This window comes from Aspergillus aculeatinus, assembly GCF_003184765.1.
Source record: "Aspergillus aculeatinus CBS 121060 unplaced genomic scaffold BO66scaffold_3, whole genome shotgun sequence".
Lineage (NCBI taxonomy): Eukaryota > Fungi > Ascomycota > Eurotiomycetes > Eurotiales > Aspergillaceae > Aspergillus > Aspergillus aculeatinus.
Window position 1 is genome coordinate 745,884 of NW_020291472.1, and position 18,940 is coordinate 764,823.

The window sequence follows — 18,940 nt, forward strand, 5'->3', positions numbered from 1 at the left end:
CCGTGCTATGCGTAGTAGGTTCAGCAGGTGTATGATCATTCAAGGAAGGTTGATGGACACTCCACTGCATTGCATCCGCGACGGGAGACTGAAAGAACGTGGGCATCTTGGAAGCGGTGATTGGACCGGGAACAGCTACCCAGAGCTCCCCACATCTCCTACTACTTAAGGGAACTTATCGATTAATGCAATGATGGGTCATTGACTGACTTCAACCCTTCCACTTTGACCGTTGACTTGACATTGGCCGGTCAACAACACCACTCCGCCGTGCGCCTCCCCCCGGCACGAGTCCTTTCTGATCTTCTCATTCGCAAGTGCCGAGCGACTTAGGAGTCCCTACCAAGCACTGTACTAATACCTCAGGGCCCAGACTTACCTGGTTCTTAGACTCAATACGGTAGTTAAGTGAGTAGCAGGTACTAGCTACTACCTCCTACCTCCTACTGTTGCTGATTGAGGAAGCAGCAACGATTCGCTTTCGTGGGCCCTTCCTTCTCCTACCCCCCTCTCTCTTTACTGCTCCTTCCTCTCTTGTCTTCTTTTTCGCTTTCCCCGTGCTCCCTCCCGAGGTCAGGTGTGAGTGCCCCCTCCCCCTCGCCTTGGTTCCAGTGCTTCTGGCCCTTCAGACGGGAGCCCTTCAAGCCTACTTTTTACGTACTTCTTCTACCCCCAGTTGGTAGTAAACGGCCATTAGCACGGAGCACAGCTGGTACCACTGCTGCTTCTGCGACGGTCATTTGGTGGTCTGTCATTCTTTGGGACTAGACAATCGTCCGATTGAAACAAGTGCCGCTAAGATTCACTCACTCTCTCTCTCTGTCTCGGTTCCCCATTATCATTGTCCGTCGCTCGTCTTTCCACCTCCGCCCCTACCCCTCTCGCTCCTCCCCCTCCCCCTTCTATTTCCTTTCTCTTTCTCTTCCTTCTTGGTATATCCCGTCACCGTTCCTTCGAGTAGAGGCATCCCCCGAGATCGCCTCCATCAGCCACTGCTCTTCGAGCTCGGGGTGACCGACATATTCGTGCTTGCCTTCTACTTCACCTATCTCTTGGCTTACGAATACTGTTATAGCTTGTGTTGTGCCGCTTGATTCAGCATCGCCCGGCACTCCAGTGCATCAAAGGCCCTTCCAAGCCATCGCTACGTCCTGCGCAGCGCAGCGCAGCGTCTTTTAAGATGTAAGGATCCACCTACGAGTCTGATGCCCTTTCCTTCGCCCCGCGCCCTTCCCTGTGCCGACCCTGATGATTCGGGAAAAAGGAAGTTCGGCAAACAAATTCAGCGCAGACAGCTCGATCTCCCTGAATATGCTGCAAGCTTCGTGAACTATAAAGCGTTAAAGAAGGTCGGTCAAGCCTCTCCACTTGCTTTGCATAATCCACTTTTCCACTCTGCGTGCTGCTCTGAGAGCTAGGTTGACTGAATCACCTGTGATAGCTAATCAAACAATTGAGCGCCACGCCCACCATCCCGGCACAAAGCGTCGCAGGTGCAGCGCAAGATGTTCCTGAGGCGCAAGCTGCCCTGCGGGCGAATAAAGAGGTGTTCTTCTTTCGACTGGTAGGGATACGTGCTGGAATTGGCCGTGGAGACATTCTGATTGACCGCACAATCCAGGAACGGGAGATTGAAAAAGTCAATGCCTTCTATCTACAGAAGGAAGCCGAGGTACGTTGATGCCATGTAGTGTTTTTTGTGACAACCATGGGAGACTGATGGCAGCACATAGTTCTCACTCCGGCTGAAAACCCTAGTCGACAAGAAAAGGGTCATTCAATCGCGAGCAGTGACAAACTCCAAAGCGCCGGCAAATTATGTCTCGCTGTTCGAGGGGTTTCAGCAATTCGATGGTGATCTCAATAAATTACAAGTGAGCTTTGACTTGGCATTGCGGCTGCACATGATTTATTCTGACAAATCGTCAATCTTTTGAAGCAATTTGTTGAAATCAACGAGACGGCAATGTCGAAGATTCTGAAGAAGGTGCGTCTCCAACTGGAAACTGCGCCCATCTGCGATTCAAATCAGCTAACCATGTAGTCATAGTGGGATAAAACTTCCAAGGTCTGAACAACCTGATCTTTCCTTAAGTTCCTTTCTCCGTCGTGGCGCAGTCGCTGCATTCAGCCTTGTACTACCATGCTTTTGCTTACATGTGCGGAATTTCTAGTCTCGCATGAAAGAATTATATCTTCACCGAGCTGTTGAAGTACAGCCATGCTTCAATAGAGACGTTTTGCGAGATCTGTCGGACCGAGCAACAACAGCACGGCTGGAGCTAGAAGCATGGGCGGAAGGCGAAAATATTCATTTTGATACCATTCGTCCAGTGGATAGGAGTGCAGCCTCGCAATCGTTCGGGCCAGATGAGGAAGATCTCGATCTACAAATCCTGCAATCAGCCAGTTCAGGGAACCTTCAGGCGCTACGTGAATGGACAGCAAAGTTACAATCATCCCCGGACGCTTCAATTCGTGCCACTCGCACCTTCCTCGCCGCCATCAATGAATTCTCTGACGAAGTGCTTGCAGTGCTCCTGGAAAGTGGCCTGGTTGACATAAATGCTGAAGATGATATCAATGAACGCAACTGCCTGCACGAAGCAGCCATTTCCGGTCGGGAATTTGTTCTCAAGGCAGGACTAACAGCAGGAGTCGATATTTCCAGATGTGATGTCTACGGTAGATTGCCTCTACACTACGCCTGTATGCATGGTCGGGTAGAGATGGTACGGGAACTGCTGAAGGCCGGACCTCATACAATTGATGTGATGGACCATGACAATTTCACGCCCTTGATTCACAGCATTGTTAAGGATCAGTTGGCCTGTGCGGAGCAACTGCTTTGCAACAATGCCCGCATCGACCCAAATTCTGAGTCGGATCATATCCCCCTGAATCTCGCCTGTCAGTATGGATCAATTCCAATCGTCCAAATGCTGTTAGAACGCGATGCGAGGCTGCTTCCCGATGCAGAGGGCTTGTACCCCCAACACATGGTGGCACGAGCTTCCCAGTCTCCGCAACTGCTCCTTCTCCTCAAACAACACGGAGCTAACATGGACCAACGTGATAAACTGTACCAATGGACACCTCTATTTCATGCAGCCAGCGAGGGCTGTGTGGGTTGTTTACGTACGCTTCTGGAACTGGGCGTTGATGCTGGTGCTGTGGATGAGAAATGTCTTGCCGCAATGTACTACGCCGCGTGGGAGGGCCATTTGGAGTGTATGCTTCTGCTTTGGTCCCATAGCATAACTTTACAGTCTCCGCAAAAGCCTCTTGGGTTTCTGAACGGCGGGAAGCTGCAGGACTCGGGTCATGATTATGCTTCTGGTATGAATGATTTGACAGATGCGGATAACATGGATATGGCGGATGGCATCCCTGATCTGTCCCTCCCGCCACCAATCATACCCCTGAGACGGTATGGTCACAACTTCCTGGATAAAAAGGTTTTCGTTCAGATCTTGTTTGACCCAGGGAGCACTGGCTCGATTCTGTTCGATCAAGCAGGTCGGCATCCTGCTGCACGCCTGACCATATCCTCCAAGCTCTCCGATCTGATTCCACGTACCATAATGCTCCCTATACAGGAAGACTCGAGAATGATATCCTTCCATGTTGACAACCTTGACACCTTCGCCGTTGATTTCGAAATTTTCCCTACTTTCGGGTCTAAAGTGATTGCGAAGACGGTAGCGCTTCCCAATATGTTCAAAGCGGAAAGCTCCAGCACTGGTACATGTTCCCTACCACTATTTGACCCCAGGCTACGATCTATTGGTCAACTGCGGTTCAACTTTCAAGTAATCAAACCATACCACGGCGACCCGCTAGAGATTACCCACTTCGCAACATATTGGAAGGCGACTAGTGCTGTTGATCATGAACACAATGGTCTCGTCACAGGCTCTAGTTTGTCCGGTGATCACATTCAGCTCTTTGTGCAGTTGACCCGAGACCGGGTCCCTGTTCTTTACCCCCAGTTCGTGATCGAGTATCATGGCATTGAGATACCAATCTGTCAGCTTACCTACGCCCAGTTTCGAGCAATCGGCGTCGAATGCGGTGTGGATCATCTCGAAATGCTCCGGTTTTTACAGGTGTCTGCTTTGAACGACTTAGCCCAAGCTCATCGTCAGCTAGCTTCCTCATTTTTGTCTTTGCGAGACGTTTTCCATCATTTACCGCTCAGCGTCAGCGTCAATTTATCCGTGCTATACCCGTCGGCGATGGAGGAGCGTGCATCACATATGGCTTCCCTGCCGGACGTTAATACTTTTGCGGATGCTATTCTCACAGAAGTTTTTGACCACGCTCGAATCGCGCGCGACCAGAGCCCTGATATCATGCGTTCTGTGGTCTTCACCTCTTACAATCCGAATATCTGCATTGCTTTGAACTGGAAGCAGCCCAACTGTGAGTCAGGCTCTCAATTCCTTCTTAATTTCTCCTGAGAAGTACGCTGATGTAGCTCGCTTTTTGAGACCCTGTTCTACTCTGCAATGACCTTGGTCAGATTCGGGACTTAGCCCGTGATGTCAACGCACTTCCTGATGTTAACAGCAGCGGACGAGCTTCGATGTCCATTAAGGATTCCGCCCGAATAGCGCAGAGCAACAACTTCATGGGATTAATATGTCGGTCTAGCCTACTGGTATGTATTTGTCTTGTCATGTGCTTGCCTCCCCAACCATTTGGGTCGACTTTTCACGCTAGGGACTAAAACTCGTTGTCTGTAGAACGTTGTGCCCGCCTTGGTGGATACAATAAAGGAACTTGGCCTCGTGTTGGTGGCAGATACTTCGGACGATGCCAACCAACCTGACAGAATGGACGTCTTGCAAACTACCGATCCTGTGGGTGTGGCGGATTGGGCATATCGCATGCCAGACGGTGTCAACGGTGTCATGAAAGCCAACGGCATCCTAAGGTTCAATGATACGATTGATATGTGAACTGGTAATCGACTCTCTGGCATCCTTGGCCGCCTTCCCCATGCAACCTTGCATCTCGTTCACTTATCATCGTTAAGGATGAACCCATTTCGAGACAAACATGGATAGCGGCAGGTTATGATCTCCTTGCCATCTTCATGTCTTCATGTATTCAGATCTGTGTGTCGCCGCTTCTGATGATTTTGTACACGTTGACATTTTTTCTCTGCCTTACTTGTTGTGGTTGTCTGCATGAAACCCATCGCCTATGGTGCCTTCTCATTCACATCTCTGAGTCAACTTTCGTTGGTGGCTAGGTTCTGACGTGAATGTTGATTCCTCAATGTTTGAGGTGTGGAATCTTCTGTCCCAAATAATTAAATATACCAAATAGTGTACAATTATCTATCATGTCATGACTAGCATGACCGAACGCTATGCAGCAAAGAAAACGGTGGATGCTTGTGTGTATCCGCCAGTCCGACTGATGTTCACAAGAAATCGCAGGATCTTACATGCCCCTCGGTCTGCCTTTGACAATATCATAACCCCACTGTCGCAGAGCTTTGACAACTTTAGGGGTAATGGCTGCTGTCAAGGGTACTCGAATAAAGATGAGACTCTTGTGAATCGCGTAGGCAAGTGCAAGTTGTGTCCATAGACCTGGAAAAGCCATGACAGTTAGTCACTGCCAAAGCCTGAATGAGTGAAGGGCTTAACATAAGACACTTACTAGCATTTTCGCCGTTACCTTGCGCCTGTGCCGCACCTTCCCGAGTATCCGTGTCGGTTGTCAAGCTCTTGTCCTGTTCCGAGTCTGCATTGGCACCCTGCTTGCTCGGCCAGACAGCATCCACAGCCCCCTTGACAGACTCAAAGATGACGTGCTCATAGTAGCCGATTCGCTCTACGCCCAGCAGACGAACAGCGGCGAAACAAATCGGAAAGTCCATGGCCGACAATAGCAAATACACCCACAAGGCGGACCAGCCATACTCTTTCGACAGGTTACGCAACCGCTGCGACAGTGAAGCGCCTGATTTTGGTGTTTGCGCCGCGTGTCTTGCGCGGGACGACTGGAAGAACCGGCGGAATGGTTGTTGAGGCCGGTAAAAATAAGGAAGTATGGTGCCGCTAGTAGTACCGTGAGCCTGCTTCCATTGAGGGAAGATCGCCCGCCGCTGGAGAATTGACGTGTGCGGTGCGGAGGATCGAAAGGCGCGAGTGAAGGCAATAGAATTTGTTGCAGATGATGTTTTCGGGATAGCCAAATTTCCTCTGGCTATGCCGGGAAGCTGAAAGAGCAAACCTGACAGGAAAGGACGACGTGGCTGCATTTTCAGAATGAGGTGACTGGGCGCGCAGCAGGCTAGGCGTCCTAAGAAAAAAAAAGCCGAATTAAAGATTGCTGGCTGAGGACGTTCCGGGCGCAGATAGTGAGAAACTATCGAGGTACTGTACGTAGTTGATATTTATTCGCTACTATAAGCAATCTATCCCGGTTTATCGGCGTGCCGGTGCATCCGGCCTCCGATGCCAGCCCACCAGGTGTTTGACCGACTTGGCCGCCAGGAATTTTGCATGAAGAGGCTCTGTATGTATGGTAATTTGAATGTATACCCAAGTACGGAGTACTCCGTAATTACCTCGACAAACTGGCGAGAGTTGTTCAGTACCGGAGCATCTCTCTGCCTGGCGCAGCCAGGCCGCCGGGGCTACTCACCGCCTTCGAGGTTGTCTCCGCAGCAAGCCTTCCAGAAATCTCGGCTGGGAAAAAGGACGACGGCCTCCTCCATATCACGGCTTCGCGATACCACCACAAGCCCCTGCTCCCGCTCTTCCCGTTGGTTGGCTAAGCTTCGCCATGTCGCCTCGTCTTTTCGGGCAGCTAGCTCATATTCCCTTTCGCTCCATCCGGAGCCCTCGTTCCGCCGTCCATGGTCATGTCCCCGTTCGCACTTTCGGTATCCGCTCATTGAACCCCCCGAAGACCTCCCGCTTCGATATCGGTCCGGGTCTACCTGTTTTGAAGTCGACTCCCACGGCGGCCTTGGAGCGCAAGGCTAACACCCTTCCCCTGCGCACTGGTGCGATTGCGATCAAGAAAGGAATGACCGGTCTGTACGACGCGACATCCGGGAAACGTATCGCTTGCACCGTCCTCCAACTAGATCGAGTTGAGGTTGTTTCGCACAAGACGCTGGAGAAGCATGGATACTTTGCCGTCCAGATGGGCGCTGGCTGGAGGAGGCCTGCCAACCTGACCAAATCGCTATTGGGTCACTTCTCTGCCAACGGGATCTCGCCGAAGCGCCACATATACGAGTTCCGGGTGAAGGATGAGAGAGGCCTCTTGCCTGTCGGTAAATTGGTCAACGCCGACTGGTTCAAGGTGGGCCAGTATGTTGATGCGCGATCAAACTCCAAGGGAAAGGGATTTGCCGGTGTGATGAAGAGACATGGTTTTGGAGGTCAAGATCGCAGTCACGGTGTCAGTTTGACGCACCGTTCGCTTGGTTCCGCAGGTCCCAGTCAGGGCGGTGGCTCCCGTGTTTACCCCGGCAAGAAGATGGCTGGAAATATGGGAAATGAGCAGAACACAGTGCAGAATCTTAAGATACTTCAAGTGGATCAAAAGAATGGAATTGTCGTGGTTAATGGTAAGTTACATACCAGCCGTCCCCGGCAGGCCTTTCGACCTGCAGTTGAGTGAATGTAGGGCGACATCGAATACTGATCATTGTGTATCTCTGTACTCTAGGTTCCATCAGTGGCCCCAAAGGTTGCGTTGTCAGAATACAGGATGCTTTGAAGAAGCCTTGGCCGAAAGTCAAGCTGGTCTCTAAATCATCTTGATAACCAATTCGAAAGCATTCTCCCTCCGCCCAACTTCCGATTGCCAATCTCCCTCACCGTTCTTTCATCCGTGAGAAGTACCATAACACCATACTATTTTTTCCTCCATAGAGCGACATTTTTTATTTGACATGTAAATGATATCCATATCAGATCAGATCTCTTTCATCCACTCAAAACTGCTGCTTCCATATCGTTCCTGCCGTGCTATGAACCTCTATGTCGAAATCCGAAAGAGTGGCGAAGGAAAGAACAGAGAAGCCCTCCAATGACCGAACGCCTGAGCACAATGCACATGGATCTCAAAATATCTACAAATAAAGTTTCCAGACACCGTGTACCACATAGAAAATACAATGTACGCCACAACCTCAGCATTATTTCCCTAGTTGCTTTGCCGAAACGGGTCGATATCACTGTCAAGGAGTTGCACCACTGTTCCGTCTTCTGTTTCCAGGCTCCATTCTTCTGTGCAAAACTGATGCAATTGCTGGTTAGCTTAAGTTACATTTGCCATTCGAGGGGAAAGAGGTCTTAGTTGAGGGACGCACGTAGCTCATGCGGTTGGGTCTAATACTCCGAAACCTCATCTTGCCTTGCCCTTTGGTTCCCTTGACCCAAAATGAGATATCAATGCGTCCATGTAGCTGATTCATTTCACCACTAATCCATGGGATTTTTTGAGCGAAGTAGATCTCATTCCCTAAAATCTCACGGGCTCTCGGCGAGGTCCTCAGGGCATACAGTGTGCTGCTGACCACGCTTGAAGATGACTTCTGATAGTTGAATATACCCAGCATAGCCGCGCCCACAACAACCGCGAAGAGTGGCAGTGTGCGGAGCCAGCGGCTCTCGCTGTTGACAGACGGCAATTCTCGATCTGCTCGACGCTCCATGAGAGGGCCCGAATTGGAGCGCGGGGCAGGGATCAAGCTGCGACGAGGAGGAAGAGCTCGGCGACGAGCGCCAGGCAGTTGTGGGACGCCAATGCGCCATCTTGCAGTGGGTAACAACATTCTCAAGACAGTCAAAATCCCGCCAGATAAATGCAGTCTTTTATTTCATCGACAGGCCTAGGGTTGGGAGGCGTAAAGAGTTCTGAGATAACTGCGAAAGGGTGTTTGGCCTCGGGAGTTTTGGACAGCGGGCCCAAAAGTCCAAGACAAGCAAGCTTAGCAAACGAAGCAAACCAGTTTACTCCGTACAGATGATGGCTATTAACACCGGTTGAATTTCTATTACTACCGGCATTGATATTCGAAAAGTCAAGTCCAAGGTAAAATCGTCTCACATTAGGGATTACTGGGATTTTTAGAGGCCGAAGGCATTACTAGTAGGGCCCTTTATTAGGGAGTCTTTTTCTTTTATTCTTTTCATTAGGATTATGAGGGTCTATATTAAAATTGGTATGTACTGTACATAATTATACGGGAAATCATGTGGCTTACCGCCTACTAAGGAAGGCTTAGTTCCAGTAGCGTAAGAATTACAGTCAGTGCCATTAGCGATTGACTATCCTCCGTACTGTAGTTACACCATACTAGATAAGTAAAGTACTATACCGAAACATTAAGCCGGTTAGTTGTGTTATGTACTGTATTTCAAGCAACACATCAGAAGTGAGCCTGGCCCTGACCGCACTGAGTCGCTGGATCACTCTGTAGCCCATTGAAGGTGTCTCGAGTTTCCCTCTCAAAATTGGGTCCTTCCGAACTCTGAGAAATGATGGCGTCTGCCAGGCTTCGGCGCGCGTTCCGCTATCCAGATGATCTGGGAGATGATGAGTATGCTCGCGAAGAGTTGGATGAAGAAGGTCTGTGTGATCGATTGGCCAGCGAGGAAGGCTGGCTTAGAGCTTGCGACGCTTGAATTTCACTAATAGAACTGCAGAGCAAGAGTGCGTAATCCAGACCCTCAAACTACTCAACGACAGGCGAAACTCTGAATATAGTGTAATGAGGTTCCCTTCCTAAGCATGGCAAGTCGAAGCGTGGCGGACACCGCTAAAAAACATGGTCATTCATGGTTTAGATTATCTTCGCCGCCATCCCCCTCTTGTCCGCGGCCATCTATCTTCTCCCACTGCTCTCCAGTTCATCTGCCACTATTGACCGGTGCGTAGCCCTTGTGAGTGTACTGTCCTTGCTGGCAACCGCCCACATCATGAGGTATCTACCGCATCGACGTCACGATAGCAAGGGCAAAAGACGCATGGTGGACTCGAATGGCCACACCCAAGCCCAGCAACTTCTTCCACTCGTCAATGCAGCGAGCTGCGTATCCTTAGTGCTAATCCACTTTGTATTCACATCCAAAGAATCGTGGTTCAGCACCGAGCTGATTACATCCTCGGTTCCTGGAGGTTAGTACTTCGCCAGATTTCCCGTACCTGAGTCAAGAGTGGTGTCGCTCATTCTACCTAGCAATGTTAGCGACTGTCTGGGTCGCGAGCAGGGTCATGTCGTCCGTTGACATCAAGGATCTTGAGACTCTTCGATACAATTACAAAGGGGCCTAATGCGCCCCGCTATTGTGTCGAGACTGAGGAAGCATTCCTGGCTGGCCGACCAAGAGGCAATACCTACGAGCGCATCCACTAGGCAAGCATGACACTGATGTCTGTTTCTTATTGCAAGGTTGAGAAGCATAATAGTTGTCTTTTTCGCGTTATCAACAAATCGGCTTGAAAGAAACGAATACCGCTCGCTTGAATGACCAATATCAGAACCCAACTTGCTACCAATGTATCCGACATGCGAAAGTTCTCATGTCCGCTCATCAATTCATATTAACTAATTACCGGACGGTGTAGACATTCGACCCTCAGGTAGCAGCAATCTCTCCAGAGCAGGATCTACCGGAATGCCTTCATAGTCTGTCGAAGATTCTGGGACTGTAGAGGACTCCTCTAGTTGGATGCCCTGCCCAGGTGCCAGCTGATTGTGCTGTTCATCCTCATTCTGGTGATGCTGAGGCTGATGCTCCTTCGGTCCATCGGTCTCATCTTCCGCAGCCTTCTTTAACCAGCGTAGATTCGAATGCCGGAAGTCTACAAGACTTTCCACGCTACGCGGATCCGCAATTTTCCGGGTGTCATGGCCGAGTAACATGCATGTGGGCTCGAAAGGGCGCATCGTCGGATCCCGGCGACAGGCAGCACAACTGCAAATTTTATTGCATTTAGGGCATTTCCAATCCAGAACCTCCATTGTCTGTTGCGGAAGCATGTTGAAAGCCCTATAGAGACTTCCATAACAATAGTACTTGCCACAATGTGTGCATGAGGCAAGTTTCCACAGTGGTTCAAGATACCTGCAAATGTGACACCGACCAACCTTCTCTGTTTGATCTCCCCGAGACATTTTTCGTCTTTTGCGTGCAGAGACGATCTCCTCCGTGTCACTATCTTTCCCTTCCATAGGTTCTGACTGGACGATTGGTTTGCTGATATCGACCCAAGGCCGCCTACTTAGCTCTTTTTGGCAAATTTCAGCCAGCGTCCTTTTGTTCAGTCGCTCTCTTTGTGTATCCAAAGGTAAGCATGTCTGCTCAAGTTCTGACTTGACTTTGAGGAGTTGTTGCCTCCAAGCCTCATGCTTCGCTTCGAGTTCGTTCCAATCGAATTGCTCAGCCCATTTGAGGGCTGATATGCAAAGACAGCTTCGACCCATCGCATAACATTCCATGCAAATGTCGTACGCGTCGTCCTCATCCGAAATAGATGGAGTAACGCAATTTGGACAAGTGAGGAACCTGTTAAAGATATTTCCTCGACAGTAGGAGCATGTGATATTGCTATCATAAGGAATAAACTCCACATCTTGTCCGGGTAAATTGCTGCCGAAGCATTCAGAAAGAAGTACCTCGTTGTACAAACTGAAGAGCTGCTGGAAATCCTTGATCAGTTTCTTGTAGGTCGGGCGATTTATGTCGGATTTCTGGGCTTTTTTAAGGACGGCGGAGTAGTGTTCGAGCGAGTAGAACACGATGGACTTGTTTTTATATTGTTCATCCCGGCAAACCATTCTTGCGTGAGGTAGAGCTTCATGTAAGGCCTTGTCCAAGGTTTCCACGGTGGTCCGATTCCAAGCAACCTTCATTGTCCTCGTTCCGCGGTTCCACACCTGATGTGCTGCTAGAGGCGGTATGAGAATGAAATCTCCTGGTCTCTGTTCGACGACGTATGTTTTGAATGGGGCTGCTTTCCAAGCGTTTATCTGTGCGAAATGGTCCTCGATGTCAATGTCATGACCAAGCGTGGACATCCAGTAATTCGAGACAGCACGGCGGTCCTTGCTCTCCGTCATGAACCAGATAGAAGATCCTTGCTTAGTATCTTTTCCATATTCAGCTGAACCATCAGATGCTTCAACCATTATATTCTGGCCGAGGCTGCCACACATCTCTTGATGGGCTGGTGTATAGGTTCCCTCATGGCCGATGTAGCACATAAGATTCTCTGCACGTGCGTTTAGAGGAAGACAGCTCATCAAATCACCAGCTCTGGCCACCGGAGCGTTCGAGTGGGCCTTGTTGAGATAAAAGACCGGCGACGGTATGACTTCTTTCAATTCATCATGCCATTCGGGGGGGCAATCAATGTCTTTCAGATATATCCGCTGCCGATCAGGGTCTTTGTAGTTGTATGGTGTCCATTGATCAGTAAGAAGCGGCATATTTTTAAGATAATGTCCAATCGTCAGAGGCAAGTCGGTCTTTGTACTTAAATTCCGCGCATATTCCGCTTGACACGACACATGTTGTCAGCTGGGATTTCAAGACTCCTGAGCAACCAGGCTTACTCACTCTTTGCAGAATAATGGCCCCTGAGCCACTTCTCGGAGAAAAGGGTATGATTCAGCCTTTTCTCAAAACCCTCAATGACCAACGGTCTGCCCAATCGAACAACCTGAAGTGCAACAAGTTTCTCAAAATCATCCAAGTCATTCTGATCGATAGCATCGCAGTGAATCCTGGTAACAAACTCGAAGTTCGGTGTCGATTCCACTAAAGCCTCTAGGTCCAGGTCTGGGGAAAGCGGTTCAAAAGCCGCGCGAGGACGCTGTGCGGGCATTCTGAAAGACGATCGGGATATGTTGATATGGGTCTCAACTATTCAGGGAGGGGGGAGGAAAAAACTGGACATGAAGATGTTGGTAGCATAGGTAGACAAGTCGCATATTCGCCAAGTGCTTAAAGCATGTTTTTTTTTATTGAAAATAGCAAAGATGCAAGGTCTGGTGTTACGGACGAGAAGTATGGTTCAATTCAGCTCCAGCACAAATGAACAGAGCTCAAGAGGTCCTACCCTTTTTGATCACACGTGGATGCAGCAGAAGTGGACCCTCTTCGTGTGACTATAGAGAGAATGGGCATAGAAGGCTGTTGCAGATGACGAAGAGCAAAAAGAAGATAACAAGCGCGTCGTACTGCACGCGCGGGAGGAGGACTGATGTACGGAGCGGACCGAGCGGAATGGACCTTCTAGGCTTGCTTGAATTTGTTGCCGGAATTATCAACTTACACACCCAGGCGATGAACTCAGGGACGAGGACCCAACCAGCCAATCTTGTTTACCCTTCCGTCTCCCTCCCTTTGCATCTCCTTGATTCCGTGTCTTGATCGAGCGGATTTGTGCCAGAGTCAAATTCCTGTCATGACTGACTGATAACAGCCATCTATTTTGTTCTCAAATTTCCCGATAATGACTGCAATCGCAAATATGCCATTGTCTTGCTTACCCCTGCGCTACCTGAATCAAATGCGTCGATGCTTCGCGGGGCGAGCCACCTCTCTTCACCAGCCACTTCCATCCGCTTTCTACCATGGCACTCGCTCTTCCTCATTGCCCCAGAATAGCCCAGCAGCGACCAACGTCTTTCTGGCATCCCGTCGAAGATCAAATTATGACACGTGCAGGCTCAAAGACTCAGGCGTTTCTACCTCGCAGAGTCGCGCAAGTTCGAGCTCGGTGGATCACTACAGACCACCGGAAAAGGGCTTCATAGCCTCTCTTCCACGGTCATGGATTCCATACGCGGAGTTGTTGCGCCTTGATAAACCTACAGGCACATACTATCTTTTCTTCCCCTGTCTATATTCCACCCTTCTTGCTGCATCCATGACGACTTCCACTGGCCCATTCGAGGTTGCTGGAACTGCCGGTCTATTTCTCGCCGGTGCCTTGATCATGCGAGGTGCTGGGTGTGCGATCAACGATCTATGGGACCGGAATCTGGATCCGCACGTTGCAAGAACCAAGTTTCGACCTATCGCGAGAGGGGCAATCTCCCCTAGCAAAGCAGTCGCTTTTACTGGCGTTCAACTCCTGGCAGGGCTGGGTGTCTTGCTTCAATTTCCAACCCAATGCCTCTGGTATGGTATACCTAGCCTGCTTTTGGTGGCCACCTATCCCCTCGCTAAGCGTATCACATACTACCCGCAAGCTGTGCTTGGCCTTACATTCTCGTGGGGTGCGATTATGGGTTTTCCAGCACTGGGTATTGACCTCCTTCACAATACTCCTGCCCTGGAAGCAGCTGCTGCTCTCTATTCTAGCTGTGTCGCCTGGACAATTCTATACGATATGATATATGCACATATGGACATAAAAGATGATGTAGCGGCCGGCATCAAGTCAATTGCTCTTCGTCACGAGAAAAATACAAAAGCTGTCCTCGGTGCATTGGCAGGAGTCCAAATATCGCTGCTTGCTGCAGCTGGCGTCGCGGCTGGTAGTGGACCTATTTTCTTTGTCGGCAGCTGCGGCAGCGCAGCTCTTTCCCTTGCCGCGATGATCTGGAAAGTTCAGCTAAAGAATGTACAGGACTGCTGGTGGTGGTTCAAAAATGGCTGTCTCTTTACTGGCGGCGGTATCACTGTGGGGCTACTCCTGGAATATATCGCGCAATGCACTGGCTTCTATCATGAAGCCACAGAGTCGCATTGCTAAGGAAATTCAGAGAACGAGCCGTACCTTTGCAGGCTTTATTGACCAACTCACCCTGTAATGTTCGAACGCCTTCGTGTTTGAACACCGATATACTGCTCCACGACACAGACTATAGCCTCCCAATCCATCATGGCACCATTGCCAGTGTCGCCACAAGCAAGGTGCTTCTCCATGGGCCGAAGAACGGAAACCCAGCCATCCTTGCTTGAATTATTCACACCCCATTCCTTCTCTAAAATCTCAATCTGTTTGCCAGTGATGGGATGATTCCACATTGCCGTGTTCATTGCTGGAGCAACAAAGATAAGCGGCTTCTTAGTCTTCAAGTTGCCATCCACCATCCCGGTCGTATCCCATGCTCTTATCACCGAGAGTAGAAGGTTGTCGGCTATCCCCATGGTCATCTTAGCCATGGTGTTAGCCGAGAGGGGCGCAACAAGCAATAAATGCGCCCACTTCCTAAGTTCTATGTGGAGTATCGGTTCGCCACGAGTCCAGGGATTCTTCCACTCATCTTCATCTCTGTAAATAGCCTCAACACCTGGGACTGCTCGCAGAGCTTCTAATGAAGGCTGTTCCAGGCTCTGTCCATCTAAAAAGCGCTCCGCTGACTTGGTGACGATAATACGAATAGACACATTGTGGTGACGACTAAGCGCTTGAGCGATGTTCGGCAATTTGATTGTAGCGACCGATCCGCTGGCCGCGAGAATTATGTGTATCTTCTCATCGTGGAAGTGTGTTTGCGCGCTCGGTGGTGGCGGAGAGTATTCCATGAAGTGAGAGTCCAATGGATTTTTGTTCGAGAAAGTGCGAAATTGGGGATAGACTTGAGCCGTTTCAAATGACCTTGCACCTACTTAGTCCTTAAGGACAGTGGATCTGTCAGATCACATGATCTTGATTGGCTACGTATCCCATGATCGTCGTTGCTGGTCATCTACTCAAAGTTGATTGGTTCTATTAACCTAACAACTCGTACCGGAGTTGGCTTGTGAGCTGGTTAGTGAGCATGCTTAGCTAACGGACCGGTGCAGGAGTTCTCCGCAAAATCCGTAGACTTTCTTCCAACTATTCTCGACTGAAGCAAGTGTGCAAATAATATATACTATTATCTCGAAACCATCATGTTCTCTCGCATCCTACCTTCCTCGGTGGGTCCTAACAGTGCTCTGACTCTATCATCTCACCAAGCTCACAGAAAGATTGCATCTTCAGGCATTCCGGCTTCTCTCCCGGCCGTCTTCAATCCAACCTCGCTCGCGAGGCTCACCTTTGTCATTCATTCTCAATGCCCGTTTCTTGTCATCTGAAACTCGGACAGCGATTGATAAGGCTGTCGCGTCTGCCCCAGTTGTTCTTTTTATGAAGGGTACTCCGGAGACTCCTCAGTGCGGGTTTTCCCGGGCCAGCATACAAATTCTGGGATTGCAAGGCGTTGATCCCAAGAAGTTTGTTGCCTTCAATGTTTTAGAGGACCCAGAGTTGCGTCAGGGTATGTTCTGAAGACTGGCTAGGTGGATGCCTGCCCAATTAGCATGTGCAGTCAGCTAATTTCATCCCAATTTCAACTTTGCAGGTATCAAGGAATATTCCGATTGGCCCACGATCCCCCAACTATACCTCGAAAAGGAATTCATTGGTGGCTGCGATATTCTGATGTCTATGCATCAGAATGGGGAGCTTGCTAAAATGCTGGAAGAAAAGGGAGTACTGGTGGCAGCCGACTAACCATGACCTAATTATCATCTATGTTGTATGTACATTGCCTTGCGCTCTGGCTTAGCACCCCAATCCAACCCGGCAGATTGTTCGTCCACCTCGTCTCACCGAAAAGAACATCGGAACCCTAAAGCTGATGTTCTATTGCTGCAACTTCACAATCTCTTCAAGAAGTTGAAACCCTGAAGGGCTGTTCAGCAGCGTGGGGAGGTACCTTTGATACATTCCCCCTGTGTTTCCAGATATGTGCATAACATCACAACAAACCAGCAATCTCTAAGTTGGGACTTCAAAGCTACGTCCAATATTCTTCTCATCTCTAATTGCTCATCGTCCGACTATCGACATTGATCCACCATCCGGGATGAGCCTTGGTGGATGCCACCCGCGGCTCACATCCTACTTGCCTCCCTCGATTTCGCTAAATCCTCAACAATTCCTTTCTCAACTTTGGCACGTTGTCTCGCCTCGTACGCCTCTTTGCTCTTCAAAATCCTGTCGACAATTTCCCCAGCATTGACATGCTGGTAGGGATGACTCGGAGATTCCTTGAATATACCCATCTTCTTCGGAGCGACATAAGGATCGTAGGTGAGGGGTATGAACGTGGTGGGGCCATGATAAACTGCATCTGGCGCACCTAGAGGCATTGCTTCCAAATACGACTGGCTTGGGGAAAAGGGAGCAGAGAAGACGACGGCATGGACGTACTAGAGGAGAATTAGCAAGATAGTTTCCGGATTTACGGACCCTGTGAAGTAGGTGGGCTTCAAACTCACTCGACACTGAAGGACACATAGCCCACGCTCGAAGATGTTCATGATGGGATAGTTGAGCCCTTTCCAATGGTTTATGACGTCATCATCATGAATGCCGGCAACAACAAATGCCGGCTCGTAATCTTCACCATATTCCTGAATTCTCTTTTCCCTTATCTCAGGATCATACCAATGCTGACGGTGGCCCTCAAGTCTTTCTAACTCAATGACCTGCCGCAAAAATTCAATATGACCGGAAGAAAACAGATCAAAGCCTCCGTCAACATACACAATACGTTGTCCTGGCTTGGGTAGCTTTCCTGTGACGATCTGCTCAAATGATCCCGACTCTTCACTCGTATTTCCAAGCTTCGCTGAGGTGGAACCATTCCAGATCCAGACACAGGGTCCTGGCTGTAGACCGCTCTCATCGGTTGCGTAGTCGCGAATTCTCTGCAGCAGATTCTCACCAGATTGTGCGCGTTCCTCCTCGCTACCGGAGCCTTCTTTCCCAGTAATCGTCTCCTTCACACTTCTGACGAAATGCCCTTTAGTACAGAGAAGCATGCGTCCTACAAGATCAGTTGTGGATATTCCCGGCGTTCGCTTGACCACTCGGAAACGGCCTGCAGCCTTCACGTAACGATAACAGTCATCGCCATTGCTGTCAGAGGTTATGTCATCGCCATGCACGACATACTTGCATCCATAATGTGACACCCAGGGCAGGAAAGTCACGTAGGGAGCCGAGGGCACGCAGCGAGTTACCCATCGGCATGCTTCCACTGCAGCTACTCTAGGTCATGATCAGTCAAGTTCTGCAGTGAACTAATGCAAGGATTAACTTACCTCTCCTCCATTTTCATCACTGTTGGGCCTTTATTCTCTAGGATGGCCTCATCGGAGTGTACACCAACATAAAGTTCTCTGCCTAGCCTACGGGCCTGTAGCATGGCACCCGCATGTCCTACGAAACTCAGCTTTCGGGAACACGGTACCAAGGAGACGTTACAGCCTCTCACCATGGTGACTGAAGTCAAAACAACCATCCACCCATATACGGTCTTCTGAGATGTGTAAATCGTCCTGGGGATCAACCGGCCATTTTCCTTTTGGGGGAACTATGTTCTCGGACATTGGACTCGTGTTAAGGCGAATTCGTAAGTGTATTTTTGGAGACGCAGATGAGTAGAGAGATAGGGAGGGATTGGTTAAGAATGAGTTAGGGATGGGTTAACAAAGCAGAGCTAAATAATTAGTCTTTCAATGCTAGTGATATAAGATCGATCGCCACATCTAGTCAACATGCGATTCCTAGCAATGAAAAGGCAATAATAGTGAGGGACAGAATGTCGCTGTTTAGAGGGGTACCACGCGGAAGTGGTTATGTGGCGTACCTGAGCAAATAAGTACCTTACATAATCCGGCACCTGATGGAGTATCTCTCATCAGCCATTGATTCTCGAATGACTTCGCCGACTTTGTGGCGGTATCAGAGGCCATGCCTGTATACAGGCAATAAGATCATTTGCAAAGGCTATGTGAAGATGAGCTTGCATTATAAAAGTATAGTGCTGTCATATCACGCATCGAACTTTGATGATTCTACAATAAATCTATATCAAAGACAACAGGGAAATCTAAAGAATATCTCCACTTAGCCTCTGGTTTAGTTTTTAATATTTTTACTGTTTTATTTTGCTGTTGTA

General features: G+C 49.4%; 10 protein-coding genes across 10 annotated transcripts; 5 read left to right on the forward strand and 5 right to left on the reverse strand.

Moving 5' to 3' along the window:
* The first annotated feature begins 717 nt into the window (after positions 1 to 717).
* On the forward strand, positions 718 to 5,241 carry phoC (putative cyclin dependent kinase inhibitor Pho81). Its single transcript, XM_025641840.1, has 9 exons — positions 718 to 1,349; positions 1,442 to 1,564; positions 1,622 to 1,672; positions 1,734 to 1,874; positions 1,940 to 1,987; positions 2,051 to 2,068; positions 2,175 to 4,425; positions 4,494 to 4,663; positions 4,749 to 5,241. The coding sequence occupies exons 1-9, from the start codon at positions 1,206 to 1,208 to the stop codon at positions 4,962 to 4,964; spliced, it is 3,162 nt and encodes a 1,053-aa protein (XP_025508483.1). The 5' UTR covers positions 718 to 1,205; the 3' UTR covers positions 4,965 to 5,241.
* Positions 5,165 to 6,335, reverse strand: BO66DRAFT_388137 (uncharacterized protein). Its single transcript, XM_025646478.1, has 2 exons — positions 5,677 to 6,335; positions 5,165 to 5,606 (listed from the first exon to the last, which is right to left on the reverse strand). Exons 1-2 carry the CDS (start codon positions 6,278 to 6,280, stop codon positions 5,455 to 5,457), a joined length of 756 nt encoding a protein of 251 aa, XP_025508484.1. The 5' UTR covers positions 6,281 to 6,335; the 3' UTR covers positions 5,165 to 5,454.
* Positions 6,336 to 6,725: 390 nt separating this feature from the next.
* BO66DRAFT_417357 (mitochondrial 54S ribosomal protein uL3m) lies at positions 6,726 to 8,252 on the forward strand. The gene is made up of 2 exons (XM_025649671.1): positions 6,726 to 7,603; positions 7,705 to 8,252. Exons 1-2 carry the CDS (start codon positions 6,808 to 6,810, stop codon positions 7,797 to 7,799), a joined length of 891 nt encoding a protein of 296 aa, XP_025508485.1. The 5' UTR covers positions 6,726 to 6,807; the 3' UTR covers positions 7,800 to 8,252.
* On the reverse strand, positions 7,853 to 8,965 carry BO66DRAFT_388139 (cytochrome c oxidase assembly factor 1 family protein). The gene is made up of 2 exons (XM_025646479.1): positions 8,351 to 8,965; positions 7,853 to 8,277 (listed from the first exon to the last, which is right to left on the reverse strand). Exons 1-2 carry the CDS (start codon positions 8,813 to 8,815, stop codon positions 8,185 to 8,187), a joined length of 558 nt encoding a protein of 185 aa, XP_025508486.1. The 5' UTR covers positions 8,816 to 8,965; the 3' UTR covers positions 7,853 to 8,184.
* Positions 8,966 to 9,524: 559 nt separating this feature from the next.
* On the forward strand, positions 9,525 to 10,317 carry BO66DRAFT_312589 (uncharacterized protein; the record flags this gene model as incomplete). Its single annotated transcript, XM_025643361.1, has 4 exons — positions 9,525 to 9,612; positions 9,690 to 9,751; positions 9,831 to 10,161; positions 10,223 to 10,317. The coding sequence occupies 4 exons, from the start codon at positions 9,525 to 9,527 to the stop codon at positions 10,315 to 10,317; spliced, it is 576 nt and encodes a 191-aa protein (XP_025508487.1).
* Positions 10,318 to 10,462: 145 nt separating this feature from the next.
* BO66DRAFT_365095 (putative JmjC domain protein) lies at positions 10,463 to 13,226 on the reverse strand. Its single transcript, XM_025645200.1, has 2 exons — positions 12,606 to 13,226; positions 10,463 to 12,543 (listed from the first exon to the last, which is right to left on the reverse strand). Exons 1-2 carry the CDS (start codon positions 12,871 to 12,873, stop codon positions 10,592 to 10,594), a joined length of 2,220 nt encoding a protein of 739 aa, XP_025508488.1. The 5' UTR covers positions 12,874 to 13,226; the 3' UTR covers positions 10,463 to 10,591.
* A 334-nt stretch (positions 13,227 to 13,560) lies between these two features.
* BO66DRAFT_312810 (putative para-hydroxybenzoate-polyprenyltransferase Coq2) lies at positions 13,561 to 14,751 on the forward strand (the record flags this gene model as incomplete). Its single annotated transcript, XM_025643366.1, has 1 exon — positions 13,561 to 14,751. One exon carries the CDS (start codon positions 13,561 to 13,563, stop codon positions 14,749 to 14,751), a length of 1,191 nt encoding a protein of 396 aa, XP_025508489.1.
* On the reverse strand, positions 14,324 to 16,037 carry BO66DRAFT_425638 (putative flavoprotein; the record flags this gene model as incomplete). Its single annotated transcript, XM_025650242.1, has 4 exons — positions 14,324 to 15,607; positions 15,734 to 15,750; positions 15,781 to 15,832; positions 16,025 to 16,037. The coding sequence occupies 4 exons, from the start codon at positions 16,035 to 16,037 to the stop codon at positions 14,799 to 14,801; spliced, it is 891 nt and encodes a 296-aa protein (XP_025508490.1). The 3' UTR covers positions 14,324 to 14,798.
* Positions 16,038 to 16,116: 79 nt separating this feature from the next.
* Positions 16,117 to 16,482, forward strand: BO66DRAFT_434449 (monothiol glutaredoxin GRX5; the record flags this gene model as incomplete). The annotated part of the gene is made up of 2 exons (XM_025650777.1): positions 16,117 to 16,246; positions 16,331 to 16,482. The coding sequence occupies 2 exons, from the start codon at positions 16,117 to 16,119 to the stop codon at positions 16,480 to 16,482; spliced, it is 282 nt and encodes a 93-aa protein (XP_025508491.1).
* A 147-nt stretch (positions 16,483 to 16,629) lies between these two features.
* BO66DRAFT_417364 (ethanolamine-phosphate cytidylyltransferase) lies at positions 16,630 to 18,596 on the reverse strand. The gene is made up of 4 exons (XM_025649672.1): positions 18,254 to 18,596; positions 18,081 to 18,198; positions 17,253 to 18,027; positions 16,630 to 17,183 (listed from the first exon to the last, which is right to left on the reverse strand). Exons 1-4 carry the CDS (start codon positions 18,366 to 18,368, stop codon positions 16,866 to 16,868), a joined length of 1,326 nt encoding a protein of 441 aa, XP_025508492.1. The 5' UTR covers positions 18,369 to 18,596; the 3' UTR covers positions 16,630 to 16,865.
* Between the last annotated feature and the right edge of the window lie 344 nt (positions 18,597 to 18,940).

What these genes read in the sequence shown, in the direction of transcription:
- BO66DRAFT_388137 (XM_025646478.1), bottom strand. Translation starts at nt 6,280, where the DNA reads ATGCAGCCACGTCGTCCTTTCCTGTCAGGTTTGCTCTTTCAGCTTCCC. An exon ending in AGGTAACGGCGAAAATGCTA is followed by an intron (nt 5,607 to 5,676) that starts GTAAGTGTCTTA and finishes TGGCTTTTCCAG; the next exon opens with GTCTATGGACACAACTTGCA.
- BO66DRAFT_388139 (XM_025646479.1), bottom strand. Translation starts at nt 8,815, where the DNA reads ATGTTGTTACCCACTGCAAGATGGCGCATTGGCGTCCCACAACTGCCT. An exon ending in GACCCAACCGCATGAGCTAC is followed by an intron (nt 8,278 to 8,350) that starts GTGCGTCCCTCA and finishes CAATTGCATCAG; the next exon opens with TTTTGCACAGAAGAATGGAG.
- BO66DRAFT_417364 (XM_025649672.1), bottom strand. Translation starts at nt 18,368, where the DNA reads ATGTCCGAGAACATAGTTCCCCCAAAAGGAAAATGGCCGGTTGATCCC. An exon ending in GTGATGAAAATGGAGGAGAG is followed by an intron (nt 18,028 to 18,080) that starts GTAAGTTAATCC and finishes ATCATGACCTAG; the next exon opens with AGTAGCTGCAGTGGAAGCAT. An exon ending in TATGTGTCCTTCAGTGTCGA is followed by an intron (nt 17,184 to 17,252) that starts GTGAGTTTGAAG and finishes ATTCTCCTCTAG; the next exon opens with TACGTCCATGCCGTCGTCTT.
- phoC (XM_025641840.1), top strand. Translation starts at nt 1,206, where the DNA reads ATGCCCTTTCCTTCGCCCCGCGCCCTTCCCTGTGCCGACCCTGATGAT. An exon ending in ATCTACAGAAGGAAGCCGAG is followed by an intron (nt 1,673 to 1,733) that starts GTACGTTGATGC and finishes GGCAGCACATAG; the next exon opens with TTCTCACTCCGGCTGAAAAC. An exon ending in GAACTGGAAGCAGCCCAACT is followed by an intron (nt 4,426 to 4,493) that starts GTGAGTCAGGCT and finishes TCGCTTTTTGAG; the next exon opens with ACCCTGTTCTACTCTGCAAT.
- BO66DRAFT_365095 (XM_025645200.1), bottom strand. Translation starts at nt 12,873, where the DNA reads ATGCCCGCACAGCGTCCTCGCGCGGCTTTTGAACCGCTTTCCCCAGAC. An exon ending in GGGCCATTATTCTGCAAAGA is followed by an intron (nt 12,544 to 12,605) that starts GTGAGTAAGCCT and finishes TGTCGTGTCAAG; the next exon opens with CGGAATATGCGCGGAATTTA.
- BO66DRAFT_417357 (XM_025649671.1), top strand. Translation starts at nt 6,808, where the DNA reads ATGTCGCCTCGTCTTTTCGGGCAGCTAGCTCATATTCCCTTTCGCTCC. An exon ending in TGGAATTGTCGTGGTTAATG is followed by an intron (nt 7,604 to 7,704) that starts GTAAGTTACATA and finishes TCTGTACTCTAG; the next exon opens with GTTCCATCAGTGGCCCCAAA.